The following is a 27,939-nucleotide window of genomic DNA, read 5'->3' as shown; positions in this document are numbered from 1 at the left end:
GCTGGCATTGACCACTGATGTCATGGGTGGGCCAGCAATATAGTTTCACGCGTGCTATAAAAATAGGAAATGTCGGGTCGTCGAGTCAGTTTAAGAAATATTTTGTACTTAGCGTCTCCGAATGCTTTCAATCAAGATCAAGCTAAATGGCAACGATTTAGATAGCATAGAAAAAAACAAATGTTATTCAAAACATACAACTTCTATGAATTGACATTTAGGTACTGGAAAAGTGTCCAGATACTTGACACTTGTCCAGTAAAAAGTTTGACGTTTTTAATAACACTTGTTTTTCCAAACTCACAGGATGGGATATCATAGTCGCTGTCAACTTTGTCTGAGTTAGGTAGGCAGCCTTCGAGGTCTTATTACATTGGTTCATCTAAGAACTCTACTCGGTTCTAATATCTAGCTCTAAGAATTTAAATACTGATTCCCTGGCACTTTGCTTATCTTACATTCTAACGCAGGGGCTTTCAAACTGTGGGGCGCGCCCCCGGCAACACCGTAACGCTCCGTCTTGCGTCAAGGAGGTCTTTCTTATTACATTGGTTCATCTAAGAACTCTACTCGGTTCTAATATCTAGCTCTAAGAATTTAAATACTGATTCCCTGGTACCACAGAAGTTTATGATGCGTACGATAAAGGGATTCACTGCGTATTTCATATGGGATTTGTATCTAATGTCCCGAAATATAATACTAGTTCAAACTCTCATCAGATTTCAAGTAAAATTTCATCGTAAAACTTCTACTATCGCTGTTCCTTCTAATTCGAATTTTAATGAGTAACTATATCGTACGATACAGATGGGAGTTTCGACCTGAACCACTTCTCGCATAGTTAAAAAAAACACCATATGAAAAATATCTCGACACAAAATATCTTATGAACGCCCCTTAAAGAGTAGTCATTCGGAGTTATTAAAAATAAAATAAAAATATAACGCAGGGGCTTTCAAACTGTGGGGCGCGCCCCCGGCAACACCGTAAGTGCGTTTTCACATTATCCGATCCGATATCGGATGTCGGACCGATATCACATACATTACAGGCGCCATTTTGGATTTTTTCCATTAAAATCCTTCCGACATCCGATATCGGATCGGATAATGTGAAAACGGACTAAGACAAGTACATAGCTCACACATTACCTAACCTAACCATTTTTGACGACGTGCTTAAAAAAGTTTGGGAACCCCTGTTCTAAGGTGTATTTCATAATATCGCAGTGGTTTTAGAACTAGGTATGGCCTTTAGGCTTGAACTGGCTAGTTCGGACTGCGAAAATGCCAAATTCCAATATGTCCGCCTAGATGCCTTAGGGCCTACTGACCAGCAATGGTTTACTTTGTTTTATGAACACTGGGAGACCGAGATTTGCTCGGAAAATACACTAAAAGTCAAATATCCGCACTTTTGTGAGGATGAGACCAAAAAGAGTCAAAAATTAAAAAGTAGCAACATTGAATGTGATCCCTTTCAAATCAATATGTGTGAGAAAACGGGACGACACCATTACGATGTTGCCACTCCTTAATTTCTACTCTTTTTTTGTCAGACTGTAGCTAGATTTTGTTGCCCAAATTTTTTTTATCGAAACCGTTCAAGCTGTTTCCAAGACTCCCATAATATACATACATACGCCGTGTTTTATTTGTTTTCCGTTAAATTCGATCGAAGACCTACTTCTCTATTGAATTTTGCGGTGAAAATATGTTTTGAATATCACTAAATACGATATGCGCACATGATCGTTAAGCGTACCTACAAGTTTTAAGACGTAACCGATATCCGGATGTGGTATCAATAATTACGTAATTACTATAAGATCAAAGCACTAAGAAATGCACTTAAAATAATTAAAGTACCTACCTTCTAATTGTTATGTAATGATGCCTTTGTGCCGACGTCAGCATCTTTGTAAGGGATCTTGGAACTAGTGACTTGTGGTTCATATGAATGGAGAATTAGGGGTCATTCAGAACTTTCTTGTATGTGTTGTTGTGGCTATACATTAAAGTTGCCTGCTATATACAGCGTGTTAAGCTCATGCGGACGAATCTTAAGAGTGGTGAGTAGATAACATAAGAAATTTAAATAACTCTCATTCATATATGAAAAAAAAGGTGTCTAAGGTCTCGAGTGCCAGTTAGATCTGCTTTTATTTGTGTTTTTTGTGACAAACAAAAACAATGAATTAACTTTTTTTATTTGTCGTAAGCGCCAGTAGGTAAGCGAAGCCCCAAATTACTCAGTTGACCACATAATTATCTGCATTTAATAACTCTTTTACATTTTTAAACTGAAATAAATACCATACACTAAAGAAAACGCGATCAAGACCACTGGTGGCGAAGCCGAGAATCGAACCCGGGTCTCCAGCTATCGCGGCTGACGTGCTGTTACACACCACCTCGACCGCCGAGGTACCCGTCGAAATTTCTAGTGTATGTTATCTCTGAAGGCTAAAATAGGTAGGTAGGTACGTAGGTAGGCTTAGTGTACGGTATCTATTTCAGTTAAGAATTTATATAAATTAGTGTTACTACCTAAAAAAGCAAATCAAAATCTGTTACATACATCTTTTTCATGTGTTGTCTCATTCGATGTCATGCAATTTAAACATTAAACCAATTAATACCAATGCTATATCTTGTCACGTGCACACATAACTCCAGTAATAATTGTCATACACGTTCTATAAATCCATACACGATGGTAGCGGGCATTTATCACCCACTACACTTTCCCAACATATAAAGTAAAAGTAGACGGACACGTTGGCTGCGTGTCACACCGATGTATAGGAATACACATTTTGTTACTGTTACGAGTGTCATCTGAAGTCATAGAGAATAATATACACCGTGGGCCTGATTAACCCTTTGAAATTTAATTTTTAAATTTAAAAATTCCATTAAAAAAATATTATATTGACTTATGTAATTTCTTTGTATTTGTTTTACAATTTTTAATGTATTTTCACATGAAAAATATGTTATTTATAAAACTGGCACTTAAAATGAGTTTTAACGTTTTTTTCTTAAAAACCTCAGCTTGGAAAAGTTTTACTTCTTACCTTTTGACATCTATCAATGAGGATAGTGAGATTATTCTCCATGATGGCATCAACGCCGTTAAAAAGGCCGTTGTACTTACTGAGTAACAATAGGATTTTTTTTTCAATTCGCAATACTTAACTCTCAAACTAGGCGTTATGCAGAAAACTGTGTATGACATTATAGTCTCTAAATGTGGTCAGGAATACACTGTCAAAATCTTTCGAGTTATTCAGGCCCACGGTGTATAATGAATTTGAAAATACAAAATAGACATACATTTATACTCAGAAAAATGGGTGTTTTCTGACGTCATATAACTGTTAGTGTCTGCGGTGGTTGGCTATATTTTGCCGATGTGATGACTGATGGTGATGAAAATAAAGCGTGACATGAAGTTTGTTTAGTTCGGTGTGAGCGGCGGAGCTGTCAGGCGTTAATCAGTCTGCGCCCGCGCCGCTAAACGAGACCGGCTCATTATGCCGAATTATATAAAACTCATACGGCTTTCTAAGTTTCTAATGTTTACTACTTGTTGAGCGTCTTCATATCAACCTGTAATTAGACAATGAGTTTTGACAAGTTTTAGCGAATATAAACAAAACTTAAATGTAAAGTTGGGTACAATAACTGGTAGCAGATAAAAGGGTTAGGGCCAGGTAAGGGTAAATGAAAACCTTACACGACCAAATAAGTAGTTAGGTTAAGAACAGACCGATCAATGAAAGATCCACTTGATCTTGTATTTGGACGGTTAATTGACAAATGTAAACTCGAAAAACTACAAATTTAATTGTTTACGTTTTTTTAAATACCTAAAAGAATAAACCTACCTACAAACCTTCGATATATAGGTATATGATGTACCTACACTAGTTTAAATGAGGCTGTAAAAAAAAAGTAAATTTTATGACTTTTAGTATTAACTGCTACGAAATTTCACTTTTAATATTTTCGTCTTACCTAATTATCACTCAAAAGGCGGTCAGTGGAACTTAAGATACATTGCTCGTTGAAACCATTTTTTACCTTAGTAACGAATATGTTAAGACATTTATTTAGGTTTTGTTTAAGAGTTTTTCTTTAATTTGTATTAGGAACGGGAAGTATCAATATTATAATCATCCTGTATTATTTAGGGGGAATTCTACCTTCACATATCATCTCTAGAATTAATTGCCTACCTAATTAATACTAAAACGTAATAAACTAAAAATACCTACCCATTTCCTTACTTTATTCATTTAATTCGTGTTGTTATGTCAGCAAGCAGCGAACATCTCCTCTTTTTAGGTACATGATACCTACCTACAACGTTTGTATTAAAATTGAATACCTAGCATTTCCATATTAATTACCTACTCTCAGATTATCTAGCAGATGACAAATTTCTACACACATAATCTGCAATAAATTCTTAATGTGACACAAAACATTTTTAACACACATAATTTTGCCGGCGTCCCATTCACGTGGCGTCTTCTTCTCGACGCATAACGACTATAATAGGAACAAAATGGATTACGTGGATGCAGAATAAAGATTGTGTTGTTACAAAGGGTATTGTGTTGGGTTCCCATGGTGATATCTCCGGAGTGTAGATAGCCGGGAAAGTCGCCTTTCTAGAGATTCGAGCGCAGATTCAGCTGTACTCTGTACATAACTGTACTGAGTCCAATTACTAACCTTTAAGGACTGACAGTCTGATTTTATTCAACTTACTGAAATAACAATAGAGGAATCTTGATAAGGACCGGTACTTTGACGCAATGAATGTTCTATTAAGAATCAATTTACAAGCCGATATTGCTTATAAAAGGTGAATTCGACACCAATATTGGAACCAAAATAAACAATTATCTACATAGTGCTTGTGTCATCAACTTCATAATAATTATTGAGTTATAATTTGTAATTATAATCAAACAGGCCTAAGTACTCGTATGTAGCGTAGACGCTTTAGGTTAGTTTTGATATTTCACCATTCATACATGGAATTTCTCTCCAAGCAACTAATGTAAATGGGGTAGAGAAATAAGTAGTTAGGTATGTACCTACCTTTATGTAGTCAACTTTTCATTTCTTCTTGCATTTTCATAATCATGCGGCTTGAAGTTTTTTCATAGACAGGTTTCCGGGCATATTTCAAACTTGTACGCCAATTGAACGTTTGTAATTTTCATTATATTTTACCTAAATTCTTGGACAGTGCAATAAAAGGAAATCAATAAATCAATACATACCTATTGCAATTACTTGCAAAAATATCGTGTACACGAACTACAATATATTATGAATTATATAAATACGTTTTGTGAAGTAGGCCTACATGTGCATGTTTCGTAATCAACAAACCGGTTAGCTAAGGAAACATTAATTAATCCGATGTATGATAACGAATGACTGGCCTTTATTTCCCTGACTCGGAACCACAGACAACTTTAAGTCGGAACTAAACATAGACTGACAGGACGCGTGACCTATTTTATCTACTCTGTTGACCTAGTGGAGAGCGCCATGTTTTTTAGAACCATAGACAAACTATATTCTATCAAAAATTTCCCGAAGTAGAAACAAGTGGCAAAACAATGTAGGTGAGGAGTTTCGCGCCTTTTTGTACTGACAAACTGATTTGAAACAAGAATTTGTAGATTTTTTAATTGACGGAAATTTTCAGCAATCTATCTTATTAACTATTTCCTTTTACAACTAGGGAACAAATCAAATTATTTTATTAAATATTTTTTGATTTGTTGTTTTTCAAGTAGTCACACTACTATATATAAATTATAAACAGAAATAGATATCATACACGAAAGAAAAAACGACAAGGCCAAAAACGTTGGGAATCGAACTCGGGTGTTCAGTTACGCGTAGTTACCACTAGATAACTTTTTTACCTACTGAAATCTTTTTTTTTTTTTTCGTTTTATCACCTCTATAAAGTTCAAATATAATTATTCCTGAGAAAGTCAATTTTAATGTAAAGTTCTACGTCGCTTGTAAAATATATTATTTTTCCCCTCACTAGCTCGGAAACACGTGTTTTGTTCAATATCAGCGGGTAAAAACGCATTTTATCCTTTAGTGGGTCCGAAAAAGTAATGTGACCTTGAATAAAGATCAAATTAATTGATTTTTAAAATTGATAAAAGTTAGGTGAATCTAGTAATAAAGATTTTTGTTTTGAACTTTGTTGGCGTGATTGATATAACATATTGGTGCCAAATTTCAACTTTCTAGTGCTTACGGTTACATGTTACGAGTACCACCTGTGGAACTACTGGAAGCAGTGATAAACGCATTTTTTGCGTTGTAGTTTCCTCGATTATAGTGACGGGGACGGAAGTTTTGTGTTACACAGACAGACATGGCGAAACTAAATGTAGTTTTACTTGACTCGTGTGTTAAAAACTCTCAAGTTCAATTCTATTGGGAATCGAACCGGGTCTCGCTTCGCTCGTGGTTCAACTAGATAAGAATCCTTTCATCTTTTTTTTTCGTTTTTCAATTTCCATACTCGGCGAGAAAAATACAATTTGTAAAGTTCTTGTATAACAAATAACTATTTTATTGACATAACAAGACTGACAGGGCTATTTAATTAATCTGAAACCTCATTACTCGGCCTTTATTTCCCTTCATCGACTACTTCGACTAGGAAGAGCATTGGCAGAAAGGACACAGTTGCCGCTTTCGTCCATTGACCTAGTGACGAAGGGCGCCATCTTTTTTATTGGGTTGTTTATGGTCAAAGCATTACTTCATAACGTGTAGGAATTTTATTATCTGTTTATTTATATTTAATAATAATTATCTTAGTTTCTATATTTGTTTGTAAAAAATGCAATAAATACCTCTATAGTGCATTCTAAGTAAATTTCCTGACCTTGGTAACTATTTATAGACATCATTTAAAATATGACTAGGAAATAATATATGACGCATCGATTTTTTTTTTCATTTTTGACATGATTTTTGATTTCATACCTAAATAAACCATTAAGTATCTATTAGTGAATGCATATCTGCTTTTGGTGTGTTGAAAATATGATTATTTTTTGATTAAAAATGTAAGTACACTAAAGAAACTGTTGTAATAATAACTTTTTCAGTACAGATGGTGTTTTTTTTACGCACTAGTGCGAGAAGTGGTTCATTATATGCCAGGTCGAAACTTCAGAATCTCATCTGTACTGAAAAACGTCGTACGATACACGTGCGAAAAGGAAATTCGTAACTCGTGTCGATTTAAAACACTCCCTTCGGTCGTGTTTTAATTTATCGCCACTCGTTTCGAACTTCCTTTTTTACGCACTTGTATCGTAGGTAATGTACTATTTCAGTACAGATAGTGTTTTTTTACGCACTAGTGCGAGAAGTGGTTCATTATATGCCAGGTCGAAACTTCGGAGGCTCATCTGTACTGAAAAACGTCGTACGATACACGTGCGAAAAGGAAATTCGTAACTCGTGTCGATTTAAAACACTCCCTTCGGTCGTGTTTTAATTTATCGCCACTCGTTTCGAACTTCCTTTTTTACGCACTTGTAACGTAATGTACTATTATGGTAACAAAAATGCGTATAAATTATCGTATAACTTGAAAGAATTAATAATAAATTCCAGAATCAATAGCTAGGTAATGCAATCATATTTCAATGAAATTATCATCATAAAATTTATAAAAATGCAAATAACATTCATTACTCGTCGGCATAATGATACTGAATCAGGCAATTGTTTGCGCAATAAGAAATCGGTCGGCACGTCCGATCTCCTTTATTCCTACCTGTGTTAGATATCGTTTGACAAACTGTACTATTTCTTATCTGTGGGCCCGTTTTCATTCAAAAATATGCTCTCAATATAGTATTTTATTTTTTTATTTAATGAGGTCAAAAAAGACGAGTGGCGTGGGTAACAATTTGAGGCGAAGCCGAAAATTGTTAATAAAGACGCCACGAGTATTTTTTGCCCCAGTTAAACACCGTTGCATACAATTTTTTTCTACGACCATGCACTTAGTTTGTAATAGTTTTCTAGAATAACTTTCGTGAAATTCACTGTTTCCTGTATTTTGACGCAAAGGCTTGCACTGTCAGCGCAGCTGCTCAAAGCCATCCCGCGCACGCGCGCAGTAACGTTATAACAATGCGTTGCCATGGTTACAGAGCCAAACAATACCTTTTCAGTTTTTTCGTTACTGCGCATGCGCAAAATAAAAAAAAAGACACCAAAGAATGCTACGTAATATTCGAAAAAGAAAACATGACGTTTCAGCTAAAGCTTGGCATGGAATATAATTGTGCGAACCATTGTCGTTATACAGGATGATCTGAGAAAGATCTCTAGACGATTTCGTTGGGAACTGTCGCTTCCGCGTTTTGTTGAGTCAAACGTTTGGAGTTAATTATTTTAATCGCGTTTCTTTAACGGTCAGGCGATAAATTGATTCGAAGCTCTAGCCGGACCAAGCTAAGTTTGCAGCTATTTCGATAGCCCAGTGCTCAGTAAAACAGTGATTATGTTAATTATGAATCTACGGTTGTACTCACGTTATTATATCGCTCTTGCTGCGACATGTTTCGGGCCAATTCGGAGGCCCCTCTTCAGGCATATAGGAGTTCACGCGGCGGCTATAAACTCCGTACGTCCGTGAACGTAGATTCATTAATTATTTTAATATGTCTTAAGAAAGTTTAACGTGCAGATTCATGTTTTAATTATTTGAATATGTCTCACGAAAGTTTAACGTGTATAGTGATCATGTTTATGGAAATTTGACGTCTAAAGTAACTCTTGAATAATTCGATTTCTAAATACAAATAGTATTACTAATAAGACTTAAAAATAATAGAATGTCATTTCCAATCCCACGTTTGAAAAATGAAATTATTTTTTTCGCTGCTTATGTATAATAAGAATCAAATATCTATAGGATCTACATTTCTAGGGATCTTGTAAAGATAACAATCGTTAGCAGAAAACGAATTGGAAAACTGTTATCTCTCTATCATTCTCTCCATTTTAACCCCTGACGAATGGCATTTCTCCGGCAAGAAAGCGACTGGCTCTGGGCCCATTGTTACTAAGCCAATTAGAGATGATATTTACTAGCGCTTCGTTTCGTGAGCGTTTCGTGAGCGATTGTGCCATTCGGCTAGCCATCCTGACCAGGCAAGAACGACGGGGTGTTATAAGTTTGACGTGTCTGACTCCCGAACATAGCAGCTCCCGAACGGATGAACCGATTTAGATTAAGTCTTTTTTCATCTGAAAGAAAGCTGTATTATAGTCGGGAGTGTTATTAGCCATGATTTATGAAAATCGGTCCACTATGTCGCGGTCCGGGGTTTTTTTTCAAATTTTTTATTTTGTGGTTAGGTTATTAGTGGCTATCAGTTCGGCTAAACCTGGGTCAGTTGTTTTCAAACTCAATAGGTTCGCTGATAGGAGTGTAATTTCAATACAATTTTGGAGTTTTTGGGTTATAAATTTTATTTACCCTACTGCCTACAATCCACTTTGAAAGATAAGAACAACTAAAGCACAGTGAATGTTAAATATGTTTAAATCTAAAACGATGTTCTTTTGTTTGATGATCGTGCAATATCTTAGATAACAGTTACAGCAAACACGAAATCCTTAGATGAACGATACGATACTTACTTGCAGGCGGTAATTATAATTGAGATTATACAAGAAAGTTAAATAACGGTACGTGTAACATCGGTTGATTACCGTTTAACCATAAACGGTATGAAGTTTTTTGTTCTCGTTAAAATAATGAATCATTTACTAACTAATGATTTGGTTCGAATCCCGGTAAGGGCATTTATTTGTGTGATGAGCACGGATATTTGTTCCTGAGTCATGGATGTTTTCTATGTATATAAGCATTTATATATTATATATATCGTTGTCTGAGTACCCACAACACAAGCCTTCTTGAGCTTACCGTGGGCCTCAGTCAATCTGTGTAAGAATGTCCTATAATATTTATTTATTTATTTAAATATAAATATTATGTGTTAACGAAGATCCTCTCTCAAATTGGGATATACAGCCACGAATGCGTGTCGTAAGGACGCTGCTTAAATCACCTGTCATAGACGCAAAGGTCTATTATTATTATGACGTTAATCTAATACGAATATTATTCAAGAATTACAGGATGTTTGTTAGTTTTTACAAGCTTTTATTCAACTTGCCTTGTTAGTATGTTAGGGTGCGTCAAAACGTAGAAGCTAAATTTGACCCACATCCCGGTTTCCGATTGAGCTGAAATTTTGCACACATGTAAATCACGTGACAATGCAATATTATGGTATCATGGAGATGATCTAATGATGGAGCAGAAAGGTGATCATAGAAACTGTTATGAAACATCGTATCCCTATCGAGTAAGGGGTTTTTAAACGTCTCGGAGAGCAGTAAAATTAAATGTTTGCAAAAAACTTATTGTTACAATGTATTTCGCCGTTTAATGATTATGAGAATGTGAGCATGTATGATAAATTATAATAATGTAGTGGGTTAGGAGTTAAGTACCTAATTCAATATGCCTGACAAGCAGTCTCTTCTCATCATGTTTTAGCCCAAATTTAAGAGAAATACATAGGCAAATACCTACGCGTGTAGACGTTATAAATTAATTTTTAACTACATCCGTTCGGTCGCTTTTAAACATCACTGAAGAGCAAACACCTTGACATTCAAATATTACATTCACAATTCAATTACACTTAACATCCTACGATGTTAAGAATGTGACATTCTTTGTTTACCAAATTCATTGTTGAGCAGTATAATCCTCGCATTGCTTTCTCTACTCTGTCCTTGTTATATTCCCATCATTTCATACCAAATGCGTCCATGTGATCCCTACGTCTTTGATGTGATCCCTACGTCGTATTTGATCTAAAATCCAAGCTAGCAGGGCTGCCTATCATTTTGTCACCATGTCTGTCACGTTCTACAGACACCCCAAACTGACAAGTGACAAAAACCCGACCATGATACTGATCTGATTTTATTAATCAAACTGCAAAACATCACACTTCTGTTCACAGATCACAAAGTATACTTCCTACACTTTTCTTGTTCTCAATAACTAAGTATAATCCGAGTTATTAACTCACTTTTAGAACAGTTCACCCAGTTTGTGTCGGAAATGCACTAAATATTATGTAAATTCCGTCTCACGTCGAGATCAGCCATTGTTTAGAAACATCTGGAAGATATGGCGCAAGCTTTAAGTGGATAGCGAGTTTTGCATATACAAATACTCCATGTTTTTTTATTTACGTGAAATTCGACAGAAAGGCTCATTAATAGAAGCTAACTGGTATAGCAATCTTTATTAAATTCGCAAAAAAAATGTGTCCACACATAATAAATGAAGAAGTGAATGGCAAGTATCTGACGGTACATGTCAAAACAAATAACATAACATTAGGAAGTAGTAAAGGTTGTGATTCACTTGTTCAGTATTAAATTTTTGAATAAATCAATAACGCCACCGCTAGTAAAATCATTGTGAATTCGCTGTGAAAATAAATAAATTAATGAATATTGGGGGACTACAAAAATAATTTATTTGTTTATAATTTGGATGTTTACATTATTGCAATCCGATAAGAAATCTGTGGCTTATTACTTTTTTGCTGTTTACTTTCTCCATGTATTCTAACGCGATTATTTTTGAAAGCGATTATTTTTTAATTTAGACCATGTTTAAACAATTAAAAGAATTTTTGTTTTTAAATATGGCCCTTACGAATAGAGATAAAACATTGAAGAACCGATGGCCGTTGGTCTTATAATTATATCTGTGATGCAAATTTAGGAGTTTCAACTCAAAAATTGTCAAAAATCTATGAAAACTGTGTGGAGCCCCTTAATTTAAAAATATGTCAAATATTGTAAATAAGATTCGTTTTATTTTAAGCTTATGGCGTTTTTTTTTCATTTGGCCATTATTTACTTGGATCACAAGATCACAACGGTGTGCAGGTAATTCATTACCCACACGAGGAAGCGCACGGTCGCACGCTTTCGACGTATAAATCTATTGTTTTCTTATTTCTGTCCTCAGTGGATTACATCTGACAACGTTATGTCGCCGAGATTTAGATTAGACACGCATGGGATTCACGCTATGGATTCAATTTAACTGGTGATATTTTCTATTTATGTACTATTCTGAACAAAGGCTTGAACTTTGCCAAATCTAACACTCCCGTTGTGTTTCCAACGCAATCCCTGATGGTGACCTGGCTAAATTGACATCAATTTTGACAGTCCCACTAGTGCGAATGATATTTTCAGAACGTCAATCTTCAAGATATTTGTAATAGGTACTTGAGATCAAATCACTGCTCAAGAGCACACAGCAGAAGAACTCAGCACCCAATATCCAGTAAAGTAAAGTTGCGTCAATGGATATTCTTCTTTTGTTACGAAGAATAAAAGCTTCGGATGTAGTAAAGCACTCGCTTCAAATAAATAGACGTGATTTCAGTAGTTTCATGACAGAGAAAATATTACGTGCAACAGGAAAAAAATAAATAAATATAGTAAGTAAAATAAAATAAAGACGCGCGACATGCCCATAACTAATTTATAACCCCCGACGCAAAAACGACGGGGTGTTATAAGTTTGACGTGTCTGTCTGTCTGTTTGTTTGTCTGTTTGTCTGTGTGTGTGTGTCTGTCTGTGACATCGTAGCTCCCGAACGGACGAACCGATTTAGATTTAGTTTTTTTTTTGTCTGAAAGCTTGAAAGTTGAGTTTGTCGGGAGTGTTCTTAGTCATGTTTCATGAAAATCGGTCTACTATGACGCGGTCGGGGTTTTTTTCAAAATTTTAATTTTTCTCTCATCGGCCAGTGCGCGCGGTGACGGCGACATGCAATGCACATTTGCCATGTTACAAGTTAGTGAACCTAGGAACAGACTATGTAGACCACTGAAGGTGTACCAATATTTACGAGTACTTATCTACTGTAAACTGCTCGTTGAAAAAGTCAATAAAACCAAGTATTTATAGTGATAGTTTTCTCTTGTTCTCACTCACCTGACTCACCGCTCCTCTGTTACTTTGCAATACAAATACTATTTTACAGCGTGTAGCAACTAGCAACATGTTAATCGCTTCTTACACGTATTTGTTTGGTCATTGAAAAAGGTCACAACTGCTAAAATTCTAAATAGCTTTTTCAACCTTCTGCTTGTAGCAAAGAACTTATTATACATTATTTGTACTTACTAGGTATTTATTTGGCCACAGTGCCCTTGTAGTTACAGAGTTATAAATTAAAGTAGGTGCGGTAAAAACTATTTTTTTTTTTGTAATAATTGCTTACAGCAAATAAAGTTCAAACAGAAACATTAAAATTAGAAACATTACGCCGTGTCTTCCGTCGCCGTCGCGTCTCATACTTCCATATCGATAAGGTTTGATTTCGTATGCGTCGCATCGCCGTCGCGCGACCATCGCGCGACCGTCGCCCACGCAAGCCACGGCGTTAGAAGGATAAAAACATTTGGTACAGTCGCGTTCAGATACATCTAAACTGTTAAACGGTCGAAAATAACTAAACATTATTTTAATCATCATCATCATCCTTGCGTTATCCCGGCATTTGCCACGGCTCATGGGAGCCTGGGGTCCGCTCTGATCTTTCCGCTCGGGTCTTTTATTGGCATAGTTAAAAGAGTTCTGTTATTTTTGTTTGCTTATTAACTGTGTAGGTGTAAGTGAACGCCACTGTTGTACTATCAGCCGAAAAAGTGCATGGAAAGCCTAAGGGTCAATTTTGCATATCAACGTCTGTAGCAAGAATGGACTAGTGTATAGATAGAAAACTAGATGGCGTTGAAAGCAAGAATGGAGTAGTGTATAGATAGAAAATTAGATGGCGTTGTTGACCAAAAAAGGTTAATGTAGGTGAATTTGCTAATAAGTAAAGAAATTCATTAAATTATTACGAGTTTTTATGTTCATTGTCGTTTAAAATACATTTTTTTATATTTTAATTTCAAACGAGTGTCACTTAGTCACGGTGGGTAAAACCACATTAGGGAGAGGTAGAAATCATTTATAAATTTTTGTTATGAGTTTTTCTAAATATGCCTTTGTCTTTAAATACTACTAAGTTAATCGTCCAGTGGCGGTGGCACCCTCATTAGTGCGTTTTCACATTGTCCAATCCGATATCGGATGTAGGACCGATATTCCATACCTTCTGACGTCCGATATCGGATCGGATAATGTAAACTGCAGAGAAATTAAACCCTAAAGATCATCGGTCGACGGCGAGCGGGTCACGTGATGTGTGCTCGCCCGAGCCGGTTCTCCCTCATTGTGCCTCCCCCCCCGCCCGCACCAACCAATTACTTTTCTAGCAACCGTCGTTTCTGAATACATATTTGCTCGTTTTTAATTTTATAATATTTTGTCGGCTTCCAGCCAAACATCATACAAAAAGACATCACACTTAGCGCCACTGCCAGGATTTGAACTCGGAACACCAAGCGCCCGACCCTTCGTATAACCAGTGCTCTGTTCCCCTAGGCTACCAGTTGAGTTGACAACCTTGTCGAAAATTTGCCTTGCATTACTTCAATGCAATCCGTAATCTATGTGGTCTCAGTGGTCTGTTCTCAAACTCTTCTAATGACTACAGGATAAGGTTGAAATTGGCATAATAATAATGTTAATGTTATTCTTCCGAAATTTTTTATACTACCGCGATTTTACTTCAGAAAATTATCTCTTGATTTTTCGTGTTTTTATTACTTGCTGGTTAAGGTTGAGATTTAAAATAATTTACTTATTTATTGTCATATTTACTACACTCTAGTTGAGGGTAATATCATTATTACTTTTCAAGTCATTACATTACTAACTATTGGAAGTATGGAACAAACATTTAAAAAAAAACAAGTTTCCTTTATTAACGAGTATCCCTGTCTTAATGCTCCACCTGCCCCTCTAGCACAACTTGCCTTGTCGCGCGCGAGTCCATACTTGAAGTCGCGCTTTATGTATGGACTCGCGCGCGACAAGGCAAGTTGTGCTAAAGGGTCTGATCTCACATAGGTATTATTTCTAATGTGTGTAAACAAAGTTATCAGACATTGTGATACCTATCAGGGAAAGATTTCTATATTTTTTTTTGTAGTATAGTTATAGTATATGTTGGTTCTTTCTCAGTGAGTTACTGAGACATCCCAGTTTAAATAGCTGTAAAATAATAATGTTTTAAAAAGTATATATTATACGTTTATATAAACAAGGTTTTCTATTTTAGTTTGTTAGTAAATTAACTATAGTTCGTTTCAAACCTCGGGTAGTTCCATGTAACGGGAAAATTTAAGTTACCAATTATTGCATGACACTTCAGGTATTTTTTATTATTTTTTATGTCTATGATTAAAGTTATTAACTTATATAGGCAATATGAGCATTATACAATACTAGCTTTTGCCCGCGGCTTCGCTCGAGTTAAATTTGAAAATTGAGGAATGCTCCATACTCAATCCATTTTAGGGAAGAGCCCGGGGTTGGAAATACACGAAAAGTAGCCTATGTCACTCTGCAACCCTTCAACTATCCGTTCCATTTTACCGTGAAAGGCGGAAAAACAAACAGAGACAAACACACTTTCCCATTTATACTTAATATTAGTATGGATGGTATATCGTTAATACGATCATTTAATTTACTTCATAAAAATCATAAAAATTTTCACCACACCAACGCGAACAAAATACTGACTATAAAACATCAATTTAAATCAAATCCAGCAATCTATTCAATATTTATGATTTAAAAATAATTATTTGTAGGTAAGTTCTACCAGCCAGCTCAAGGCATCAAGTTAAAATTTGGAAATTACTTTGCACTCTTGTGGATAACATGCAATTTTGGTATCCGTTATCCAAGAGCGCAAAGTAATTTCATACAAATTTTAACGATGTCTTGCCTTAGAATTTACTTAAAAATGATGATTTTGAATCCTAAATATTGAATAAATTGATGGATTTGATTTAGTTTGATGTTCTATAGTCTGTATTTTGTTCGTGTTGGTGTGGTGAAAAATTTTGTGTTTCACTCGGTGGCAAAGTTTGTTTAACCTTCGTGCCTTGAAACCCTCGCAACGCTCAAGATTCCACTTTTTGAACCTCTCGCTACGCTCGCGGTTCAATATTGGAATCTTTCGCTTGCTCGGGTATCAATATTGGCACGTGCGGTTAAACAACAACTTTGCCCCCTTGGCAAAGTTGGATTCCAATATTAAAACAAAAAACAAATAACTATTACACATATATATAAACAACCAGAAATAACTAAACGCTGTTGTTTTCATTATTGTATTTATTTTCATTTATTTTTTACTAATACCTGGAGGGCGATTTTTGAATCTCGCATACGGGATTTTGTCACTAAAATACCGGTTGAAAACGGTGACTTGTTTATTATTTTCAGTGACAATTTTCTGAATTCGAACGCGTGAGACTCAAAAATAAGCCCGCTGGTCACGATAATGTTCACTTTTATAATTGCCTAAAACCTTATACAAAGTATTAAAAAATACGACAACGGCAAAATAAGGTATACAGCATTATCTTCAGAGAATAACTGCAATTACACATTTTATTTTACCCTAAAAGTTCTTATCTTAAAAACAAGATATATTAAGTTATTTATTTACTTCTAAATAACAGCCTAGATTAATAATCTAATACCTCGGGTGTTGACATGTGTAGGTAAATAAATTACAAATATCTTTCTAATATGTATAAAATTTCCACCATTTAACCTTACTGTTTGAGCAGTGGTTTAAAACTTTATTTTGGGTGTTAACTATATTATTAACCGCTATTTTTATAACATATTAAATGGTCTAATTTACAGCCGGATGGCAAATTACCCAACATTTTATTAAGGTTTAGGCTTAAGTTGCATTTCCGATCGGAAAAGGATTGAAGCCTCACCCCAATTAAAAATGTAGGTATTGTAGGTAATATGTGAAATAAAGGAGAACTAAGATTGTTAATTTTTCATTATTTCCAGCATAAATAAATTTTAGTGAATGAATCACATTAAACATAAATTTAAAAAAGCACCTTTATAAATCCTTTCACCTGTACGGTAAAACGAGAGTGGATTACAGGACTGGTAGGCAATTACCTACTTAATTACCACTTATTAATAAATTGTGTCAAGTTTGAAATTATTATCACTAACTCCAATATAGTCTTGTTATCAAATAATCAAAGGTAATATTTTTTACTTACGTGTTCAATAGAAAAATAATGTAATTTTTACATATTAATATAGGCATATAAAGTATTATAATGTTATTTATACACTTATTTGACACACACTGTTGCATCGATTAACAGTCTTTGTTATACCTACAGGCTTGACCTGGCCAAATGATTATGTCACTAATATTTGGTATAACCCCCTTCCTTGTCAATTACATCTTGCAAACGGGAACGCATAGATGCGACAAGATTTTGACAAAAATCTGACCCGCGAATGTTTTCCCATATTTGCAAACAATGAGCTTCTAATGCTTCGGGGGTTCGCTCATTGACGTTATCCCAGCGCTGGACCATAACACCCCAGACATTCTCAATTGGATTTAAATCGGGCGACCTAGCAGGCCACGGAATAACTTTTACTTCATTTTTATTTTGCCCCAACCACCTCTTCACAGTATGCGAATTATGAATAGGGCAATTGTCCTGCACTAACGTTATCTGTGTCATTTCGTCTTCAGGATATACGTTTCGAACAGTAGGTAATAACGTTTCCTCTAGCACTTCCACATACGTTTCGCTATTCGCTCGATTGGGAATCCTGACGAGCTCCCCCGGCCCTGCTGCACTCATCCAGCCCCACATGTTCACCGAAATACGGCCCGACTCCATGTTAGGCACGACATTGTTGGTATCGTACCGAGTATTATTTCTGCGCCATAAATGAAGACGGCCATGTTGACTTGATCTGAAAGACTTTTCGTCAGTGAAGATAACATTACTCCAGTCGTAGTCTAAGTGATCCTTCGCAAATTGTAATCTTGCCGTTTTGTGTCTGTCTGTGAGAAGAGGCTTAACAGCAGGCCTGCGATTGTGCAAGCCTTCACTGTGAAGAACTCGACGAACCGTGTCCGCACAAGTGCCAAATAAACGGGCATAGTGGCTTGTCGGTTTGAAACCATTTTCCTCGTATTCTCTCACCATAAGCTGACGTTGTGAGGCGTCTATAAGGTTCGGTCTGCCAGACCTCTGGCGGTGTGACAGCGACCCTTCCATTTGGAAACGTTGTATCCACAAACTAGCAGTTTTCCACTGTAACAATTTATAAACACGTAATTAAACATAAATTATAACCATATTTTGTATAGCATTCCAACTTATTTATTGTCTAAAACCAATTGGTAAGGAAATAATAAAACTACTTACATTCACACCGGTTTCTCTAGCTATCTCTGAAATGTTTCTCCTTCTTCGTGCAACGCAATTATTTGCGATCTTTTGACTACGTCAATATTATTATGCGAACTCATAGTTAAATAAAAAAAGGCACAAAGAAAGCAAAGAACAGGATACCCAGACACAGAAATGAACTGAATGAGTTATACGTGAATTGTAAGGTAGGTAATTAGTAACGACTCGAATAAGACGGAAATGTCTATCTACCCTCAGTACCCTTACACGTTTTTTTTCTTAATACAAAAAATAACGAAATGTATCGAAAAACTTATAGTTATAAAAAATATTATTATCAATCTAATTTGAATTATAATAAAATTAAATTATCATCATGCTGTAACTTAAGTTTTACTTTATTGCATAGAATTGTTCTTATTTGCCCTCTCTCTTCCACTCATAGCAAGTCGTGCATCGTGCTGTTGCGGACAAAGTTCGTATTTGTTGATGTTGACACAACCAGGGACTAATTTCGTAGGCTTTTTCAATTGGTCATTTGGTGAGGAGGTTTGATGCATGGATTTCTATGCAGGAGGTTCCCAGTTCGAATCCTAGCCGGCGACTATGGAAATTTGTGTTTTGGAATTATTTTAAATTCTGAATGGTTGGTGATGTAAAATGATGGCAGATGTTAAGAATAATTAGTAATTACTTTCCAACGAAAAAGTAACAAAAACTACAAAAAGTAAAAATAAATATAAAATTGAACGAACAGTTCGAATCGTAGGTAGGTAGTAGGTAGTGGGCTCTAAAATTAAGATAAATTACTTTTTGCGTCAATTTCGTTTTCAACGCCATCTAGTGAGCTGGAAAAAAACCAACAAGGTTTTTTGGAAGCTACGTTGCGTTCGTTTAACGTGCACGCCAATTTTGTTTAGAGTTCGCCATCCACTTTTGCGGCTGATAGTACATAATACAGATAAATAAATATCAAGCAAAAATCATATACAGAGTGATCCGTTTAAGGGCGTACTCAGTATCGTATTCTTATCAGGAAAAAGTAGAAGAAAATTTTTTTTTCGCTAAAAAAATTTTCACTTTTGTATGAGCCGGGCCGCGCGAATCGGTCGAATCTCCATACAAAGATAAAAAAAAAATTATCCTACTTTTTCCTGATGAGAATACGATACTGAATACGCCCTTAAACGGATCACCACCATTTTTGTTACAACCTGTAGGTACTTAGCTCAAGAAGTTAGAAGTAAAAATAATAAAAACAAATAGGTATCACATAAGCTCAAGAAGGGGGAAGGATGTTTTTCGTTTATGAGCATCTCTAAATACATTTCTATTTATATATATTATATTATTACTACCAAGATTTACCTTACTCATACCTACAATATACACACAGACGAGAAGATTTTCTAACCAGTTTACGCGGAAGATAAACATTAAACAATTACTAAAACTTAATGTAACCAGTAAATATGTGAAAGTAGGAAGTCCGATGGATCCAGCCCTGCAGGTTTCATGTCTATCTAGATATCTATCGCCCGTTCTAAATGGCTTCCACAACATCTTTATCGAGAAATTAAGATGACTGTAGTAGGTAATTAGAAATTACATCTAAAGGTTAATTTGCTCGTCACAGGGAAAAAGTTTACGCTTCAGAAGGGCTGGTGTTTCAAGTCCTTTCCATTTGAAATTCCTAAAACAGATAATGTTCTTGTAGTTAATAATAATTAGGCTATGATGTAAAGTTATCCTTCAACAATAGGCGAGACGACTAAAAAATCTAATTAGTCCGTCAATTAGATTATCAAAGAATATAAGACACACACGTATATTTTCTTTTTTCTCGTAAACGAAAAATGACGACGGACAGTTCGTTGAAGTTTCGCGTGATGTCACGCCTAGGTACAATTTTTACTTAGAAGTGACGTCACAAGCCCCCACTCCGGAACTTTGATGCTCTAAATCTTTCGAGATGAGACAGTAGAAACGGACATTGGCTTTGTATAGTTTGTATTTCAAAACTAAATTTATAGGCCAATACCGACAACCATAAATGAACTATTCCTTCCAATTCATTATCAAAGCTTTAAGTGAAAAAAAAAGCTCAGTGAAAGTTCCCTAAATAACTTGACCACTTATGGCAACTATAGATCGCACATTAGTTTCACTGATTCCGAATAAATTGCTAATAGGTGCTATTACTACAAATAGCCGTTGGCTACACCTTTGGACATAAAAATGCCAGATTATTTGGTGTATTTGTATAATTATTTGTTATGGTAATTATCGGTTAGTCTGTTTCGAGGTCAACATAGATCGGCGTATTAGCACAACTTAATACGAAGAAAAAAAATAGTCGAATTGAGAACCCCTTCCTTTTTCTAAGTCGGTTAAAGAGGTAAAAAGACAGGCGGCCTTTTCTGTATTTTTAAACTGTATTAAGTAGTGTCAGACTAAACGACGTTGACAGCTATTTTTGTAGGGCAGACTTAACACGTGTGAAGTAAACTTTATTAAATTAACAGAAATTTGACGTTTATAATAACTCTTGCGCAATATGCTGTATCAAAATTGTTTTCAACTTAGCTTGGACTATTGAGGTGTGCAATAAAGATTTTATCAGAAGAAATATTCTTGCCTGAATACATTTTTTCCTGTAACATAACCGGGGTTACTATTTCATCTCAAACAAAACTAAATTTCAAAATTCACACACCGTAATAAAGATTACGTTGATAGAGTGACTAGTGGGAATTATGGCCAAATGTGGCAACATTGAACTCGTCGCATTATTACGCGAAAACTCTTTAAAATGCAACATTTGTCAAACTCGCATAACTTGAATAATTCTAACGCGAAATGTTTGTTGACAAATACACAAATGTGATAATTTTGCGTAATTTTATGGATCGTGTTTTTCTTGAATTATTTAGGTTAAGTTGTTAACATTAATCTAAGAACTCTACCTACGCTTAAATAACACTCCAATATTCAATTATAACTACATTTTACATTGTCCAACCATTATTTCCTTTGAAGATACCAATTTTGTACATTATCTTTATTATTCATTTAACTTTAACTACAGAAACATTCTCTTCCATTCTCTTCAATTTGTTTCGAATACACAATACACTAATAGGTAATAGGTACATCGATTGTCAGTGCCTTAGTCGGTGTAGAAAACCTGATTTAACTATACTAGTACCTTCTTTAACAAAATGTTTAGTAAAATATACATAATTAAAAGCAGACTACTTGAGCATACATTGTATTATTTTATAAATGTAGCTTAAATTGCCACAACTAAACATTCAATTTAATTGTTACAGAACCAAAATGACGGTGAAGAAGACCACCCGCAGCGGCGGTTTCGCCGCTTGCGTCGCGCGGCAGAAGCTCCACAACAACAACCAGTTCGACATCCTCACGATCAAACCCGCCAACCCCACCACCTACAACATCGTCGTCGGCTTCAACGAAAAAGACCAACTACAACTCCTCACTAAAGATGACGAGTTCATCAAAGAATTCTCAGACATCAAAAACAAATACGAAAACATCTCCATCGATGACATCACAAACTGTGTCAACGTCGAAAACTACCCTAACTGCGAGAACACTCTAGTCTTTTACGTAACCAAAAACCTGACGAAGGAAGCGATAGCCCTCAAATTCGAAAACGAGCAAGACTTCAAAAGGATATACTTCACGTACAAATATTTCAAAATGCGCAATCGACTGACGAACAACGCTAACAATTATGCGAGTAGCGATAATTTGTTTTCGAAAAAGAAGACGTACGAGATATTTAAGAATAGGAAAAATAGCATCGACGATTATAGTTTCGAGAAGAGTCGAGCTGAGTTCGATTTAATGCAGACAACCGACAACGATCTGACGTACATGACGGTGCAGCAGAAGAATTACAATTCCCGATTCGATCAGCCGATGAGTCTGATAGACATCAGGAGCGAGGAACCGGGAGAAATCGACAGTGTCATATATACTAACGTAGACATACCAGCCAAACCTGATAGGAAAAGGCTGTTCCATAAAAAACCTAAAGCACCACCTCCTCCAGTACCTACGCATACTAAAGATAATCAAACAAAAGTGCTAAAAGGAGAATTCGTTAGAGTGAACGTAGAAAGAGTTCCGGATGTGGTTCCTAAGGATAACAAACAAAACAAAGTGCCTGACATCCTCATGTTTAGAGATAACAAACCTAAGAAGAATGGTGCCAGCAATCTGTGGTCGGCTAGTAATAAAGGTGAGTTATTATTATTTTAAATATTACATAATTTACATACATTTGAATAGAAAGTCCATTTAATGCGTTTATACATGTGCGCATTTACTGTATTTATAACTAAATACACTTTGATTTAAATACTTAAACAATTATCATAAAATTCCTTCAGTAATCCGGGATCATTAACACCATCCTATTAGAATATCGTGCGATAGAAAGTTAGCATCAACGCGGTCGATTAATCTACCGAGAGCTTCCTCGTCTTGCAAAGAAAACTAGGAAATAAAGAATCACGAACTGATCTTAAAGCCCTATTGCAGAATTGCTAATGAAATATTGCCATTTAATTTATCTTGCTCAAAGAATGATTGCACCTATTATAAACTTATAAACGGCAGGGTATATCTTTTTAAGTGTAGGTGTAGTAGGTATAATAGTGATCTTGTAGTAGAGAGATAGAAATTAAACGCTAAATTTGTATTTATTATTTAAAAAATATTAAATAAATTTGTATTAGTTTCAGCTAACTGCTTATAAAAATCGCAGTATTCATTTTTTGTATAACTATGTCAGCCTGACAAATAGTCACTTGTAAATCCATACTAATATTATAAATGGGAAAGTGTGTGTGTCTGTTTGTTTGTCCGTCTTTCACGGCAAAACGGAGCGACGAATTGTCGTGATTTTTTTAAGTGGAGATAGTTGAAGGGATAGAGAGTGACATAGGCTACTTTTTGTCTCTTTCTAACGCGAGCGAAGCCGCGGGCAAAAGCTAGTGTATAATAATCACAAGAATTATTGACACTTGCATGATTGTTAACAAACGGAAAAAACATTGAATAACTAAGAAACCTTAAATCACTGTTTTTATGAAGCAATTCAAATAAATATTACGTGAGCGTATGATGTATCCTATATTCCTAATGATGCATTGTTAAAAGTAAACGAGCAATTTTCTGGCAGCAGAAACTTCGGAAAATGGCCGTGTTAGGAAACAACCGATAATCGATGGTTTACAAACTATTTCACAAACGGAGAACACGGTAAACATAATATTAACTAGGCTAGGTATTACCTAGTAGGTAATTGAGAGTTGGTTCAGTTACAAACAAAATAACTATAAGTAGGAAAACGTTTAATAGTTAAATTTTGCAAAGGACCAAATAAAGAATGAACAAGAGTTAAAACTAAAAGCATGATTCCCAAGTAGGTTATACAAGGGCTTACTAAATTCCATTGATCCATATTGAGCAATACATTTAAACCTGTAGGCGTAAATATTAATCATCCATAAAAAATTGTGCTTTTGCTAGTGACAAACTTGTTTAAAAAAATAATCTACCCGGTTCAAACTGTAAAACAGACAAATGTTAGCTTCTAACTACGAAATGGATAGGATATTGTCCGTGGCAAAGTGACCTTTTCGATTCAAGAAAAGTAATTTCTGATCGATAGACACATATCTGATCTCAGAGCAAAAAATACTCTTAAATCTGTGTATCTGATCCTTATGATATGTATTGATCTAGTAATTGACATATTCTAGATTAGAATACGATCAGGTATCGTATCAGATGAAAGATTTATTCGTTTTAAATGGAAATCAGAGTCATCAACTATCTATAAAGTCCAATCGCACGTACATCTTATCCTGCAAAACATTTTTTTACGCAAACTTTCGTCAAATCCACAAATCAGCCTGAACGATCACAGAATGGCAAATGCGAAGTTTAAATGCAACCGAGCCAAGGCCGAGATGTCCGTCGGTTTCGTAACCGGTCATTCACTCGTTCTGCCACAGACAATAGACGTAACGCTGTTTGCATTCCGTGGGCATAATGTGTGGTACTATGTAATGGGTTCTGTGGTACATAATCTTAAAAAAAATGTACATGACAGATCTGGTGTCAGTTTGAACCAGTTTGTGAATTTTTAAGACTGTCTCTGGCAAGGTAGAATTACGTGATATAGCGAACGCGAGTGTGGAACTTTCTGCGTATCGAATCCATACTCGTGCTCGCGGCGTCGCGCCGCGATACGCGCGCGAGTGTAGAGGGCGCTTAAGGTGTAACTCTCGGATGTATGATTCAATTTTTATTAAAATAAATTCAGGATGCCATTGTTTATGACTATGTTATTCAATATCTGAGAGATATGCACGCACGCGATATTATTCATTTCTATGATTAACTTTTACTATAGCATCAACTCTGAAATCACATCAAAAATCATAGATTTTGGAGCGCAGTTGAACCTATCGGATAGCCAAAAAGTTTAATACAATGACAAAAAACTCTAGATCATTTTTATAATAAAACGTTGTAATAAAAAGGAAATATATAAATCATATCCTACTTCTTTGTACTATGTTGGCATTATTTCTTTTTACGAAATCGACCATCGTCGTCCAAGTATAGTGAATTTACTATACTTTACACAAGTTATTATCAAATAATATTATAAATGGGAAGGTGTGTGTCTGTTTGTTTGTCAGTCTTTCACGGCAACACGGAGCGACGAATTAACGTGATTTTATAAGTGGAGATAGTTGAGGGAGAGTGTCATAGGCTACTTTTTGCCTCTTTCTAATCTCTCACTTCCCTAAAATAGGGATTGCAAGTTTGTCATGGAGCATTACGCAATTTTCGAATTTAACGCGAGTGAAGCCGCGGGCAAATGCTAGTACCTATACTCTCTCTCTCTCTCCTCAGCATTATTATTCCCATCTGATTTTGGGGTCTGCTTTTGACTTCGCAATGAGGTGAAACGTCGCAGGCTCTCATGTCTTTTGCTATGGTATCTGCCTTGTCAATGCTATGCAACGTTTCCTATGTTGTCTATACTGTGTTTTGAAAAAGTAAATATTATGGTAATTCTACACAGAAAAATTACACAAAGATGAAAAGGAAACGGAATACATAATGTTACGTTTCATGACCGAAACTAACTCAATTCTCAATACTTACTAATTTGAGGGTCAATATTCAGTGTTTATGCTTAAAACTCAAGGTTAAAACTAGAAAATGTTGGATACTGTGGTGATTATGTCATATTTTAAAGGAGACGTGATACAAGTCTTGTTAATGAGTGAAGAGCATGACACGAGTCACGATTGTTTTTACAAAATAATCCATCGCACAAACAAGTTGATTTTTTAACAAATAAGCACAATCATCAGTTTAGGTATTTTACGGCTTAGTTAGAGATCATCTTCATTTTGTATTTAGCATTTAGCATTTAGATATTTTATGTGGAATTCATCCTTTGCTAATGCGATTTTCATCTGTTACTTTTTTTAAATTTTTTAGGGCGGCCGCTATTTGGCGCGTGTGACGTGTGAATTTTAATTTTATTAAATTACAAATTTATATGAAAATATTTACATAGTTACCAGTGATCGAAACTATGTGAGTAAAACTTTAACAATGCCTTAGAGCTGACATAAATTTAAAATAAAACCAAGATTATTATTTTCAGATCAGTGTTAAATTTGATTTTATACCTAAATCCAAGATTTCTAATACATTACTACAAGGATATTAATATTTTCATGACTGTAAGTACTCTAAAATGTCCACTTAGCAAGTATTGTTAAAGTTTTGTTCCCATAGTTCCGATCACTGATAAAATTTATATAAGAAACTTAAATTAGTAAATATAAAAGTATAATAAAATTAAATTATTTTTAATTCAAATCATGCATTTGGCATTCAGATCAATATTGTCTCGAAGTATTTTTAGAACAGAAATGATGATGTATTTACTAATGTATTTTAAAGTAGGTAGGTATAACAGTTATTGGCATAATACTCTATCATGCCATTATTATAATTACTTTTATATAGGTGCGTAAATACATTTTCTATATTTCTCAGTCTGTCATTAGTCATTAGATCTATTAGAAGTGGTCGTACTTATTTTAAACGGAAATTTAAGCGTATTTACGACATATTTATCAGGATGTACAAGTATTACAGTAAGTATTAATGTCTGTTAAACACGTGGTCTAAGAACTATTAGATATTTATGTAATTACTCATGTTGTTATAGCATCGATTCTTAGGTTTACGTTTTATAGAAAAAGGAAACATTTCATTTTCAAGCCATTTTTATTACGATATCACTGCTATGCTGCTGGTTCGTTTATTTGTTTCAGTAGTCAAGGGTTCATGTTCATGCTCAAATAAAATAAAATTTAGTTTTGTTTAAGTACAGCTTGGCAAGTAGCTAACATTTTTTTTCATAGAACACTCTATATTCTATCTTTTTTCCAGGCAATGCTTTACTTCTGACATCACGTAGAAATAAAAATTCCGAACTAATTGGCTTCATCAATAACAGCAAGAAAAGAAGCAATCAAATTGCTGAAAAGTTATATTATGAAACTTGTATGTGTAAAATGGCTAAGTCCAAGACTTAAAAAAATACCAAGGGCCCGATTTTTAAATCTCGGCCATTCGCATTTGTGGAATTCGTTCAAATATCTCCACTACTAGCGATTTAAATTCTACTAATTAACATAATCCAAAACGTCCTTTTTCAAAAATAGCATAACGTCGTTTTCCACAGACTTTCGAACGGCGAATTCGTTCGTTCGAAATTCAAAAATCGATCCCCAGTAATCAAATTTTTGTTACAATAAATAGCCCGCTATTTTCTTTTTATTAGGAGTAAGGTATATTGTAACTTAGATTACTCAATTCCTCACATTTAGTACCTCAGGTTTCTGTAACTCCAATGGAAATTTCACCTAAATACCACGTAATAAACACGTTAAACTTTACAACAAGCGGTACATCATCGCCTGATGAATCGCAAACGTTGACAGATACTTACACATCTTGTTTAAGCGCGTTGTGACAGACGCACTGGGATCGCATGTAGTTTTTGCATAATTTACTTCGCCATTTCGTTTGTGAAACTTATCTGTCGTGGGATTTTATGAAAATTAATGATTATGACACAAAAAGAGTTTTGAAAAAATGTCTTAAGGATTTTCCTCTCAATGGGGTGCAAAGAATAAAATATGAAATTAAATGTATTACCCATGATTTACCCATTAACCAGTTTAAAGATTACGTATTAATTTTCGTAAAAGACTAAGTACCTACGGAATATTTTAAAATAGAATACCTAAATAGGATTGTGAGA

The 27,939-nt window shown here is 35.1% G+C and overlaps 1 protein-coding gene across 1 annotated transcript in view; it reads left to right on the top strand.

The window, feature by feature from the left end:
- The window catches only part of LOC125236255, a 162,807-nt gene that overhangs the window by 120,154 nt on the left and 14,714 nt on the right, over positions 1-27,939 (top strand). The window contains exon 2 of the mRNA XM_048142945.1: positions 21,866-22,806. Coding sequence (XP_047998902.1) covers positions 21,873-22,806 — 934 coding nt within the window. The 5' untranslated portion in view covers positions 21,866-21,872. The remainder of the gene's footprint in view (positions 1-21,865; positions 22,807-27,939) is intronic.

This window comes from Leguminivora glycinivorella, chromosome 19 (assembly GCF_023078275.1).
Source record: "Leguminivora glycinivorella isolate SPB_JAAS2020 chromosome 19, LegGlyc_1.1, whole genome shotgun sequence".
Classification (NCBI taxonomy): Eukaryota; Metazoa; Arthropoda; class Insecta; order Lepidoptera; family Tortricidae; genus Leguminivora; species Leguminivora glycinivorella.
Note: the sequence above shows the minus strand (reverse complement) of the source record. Positions and strands in the feature narration are given on the sequence as shown.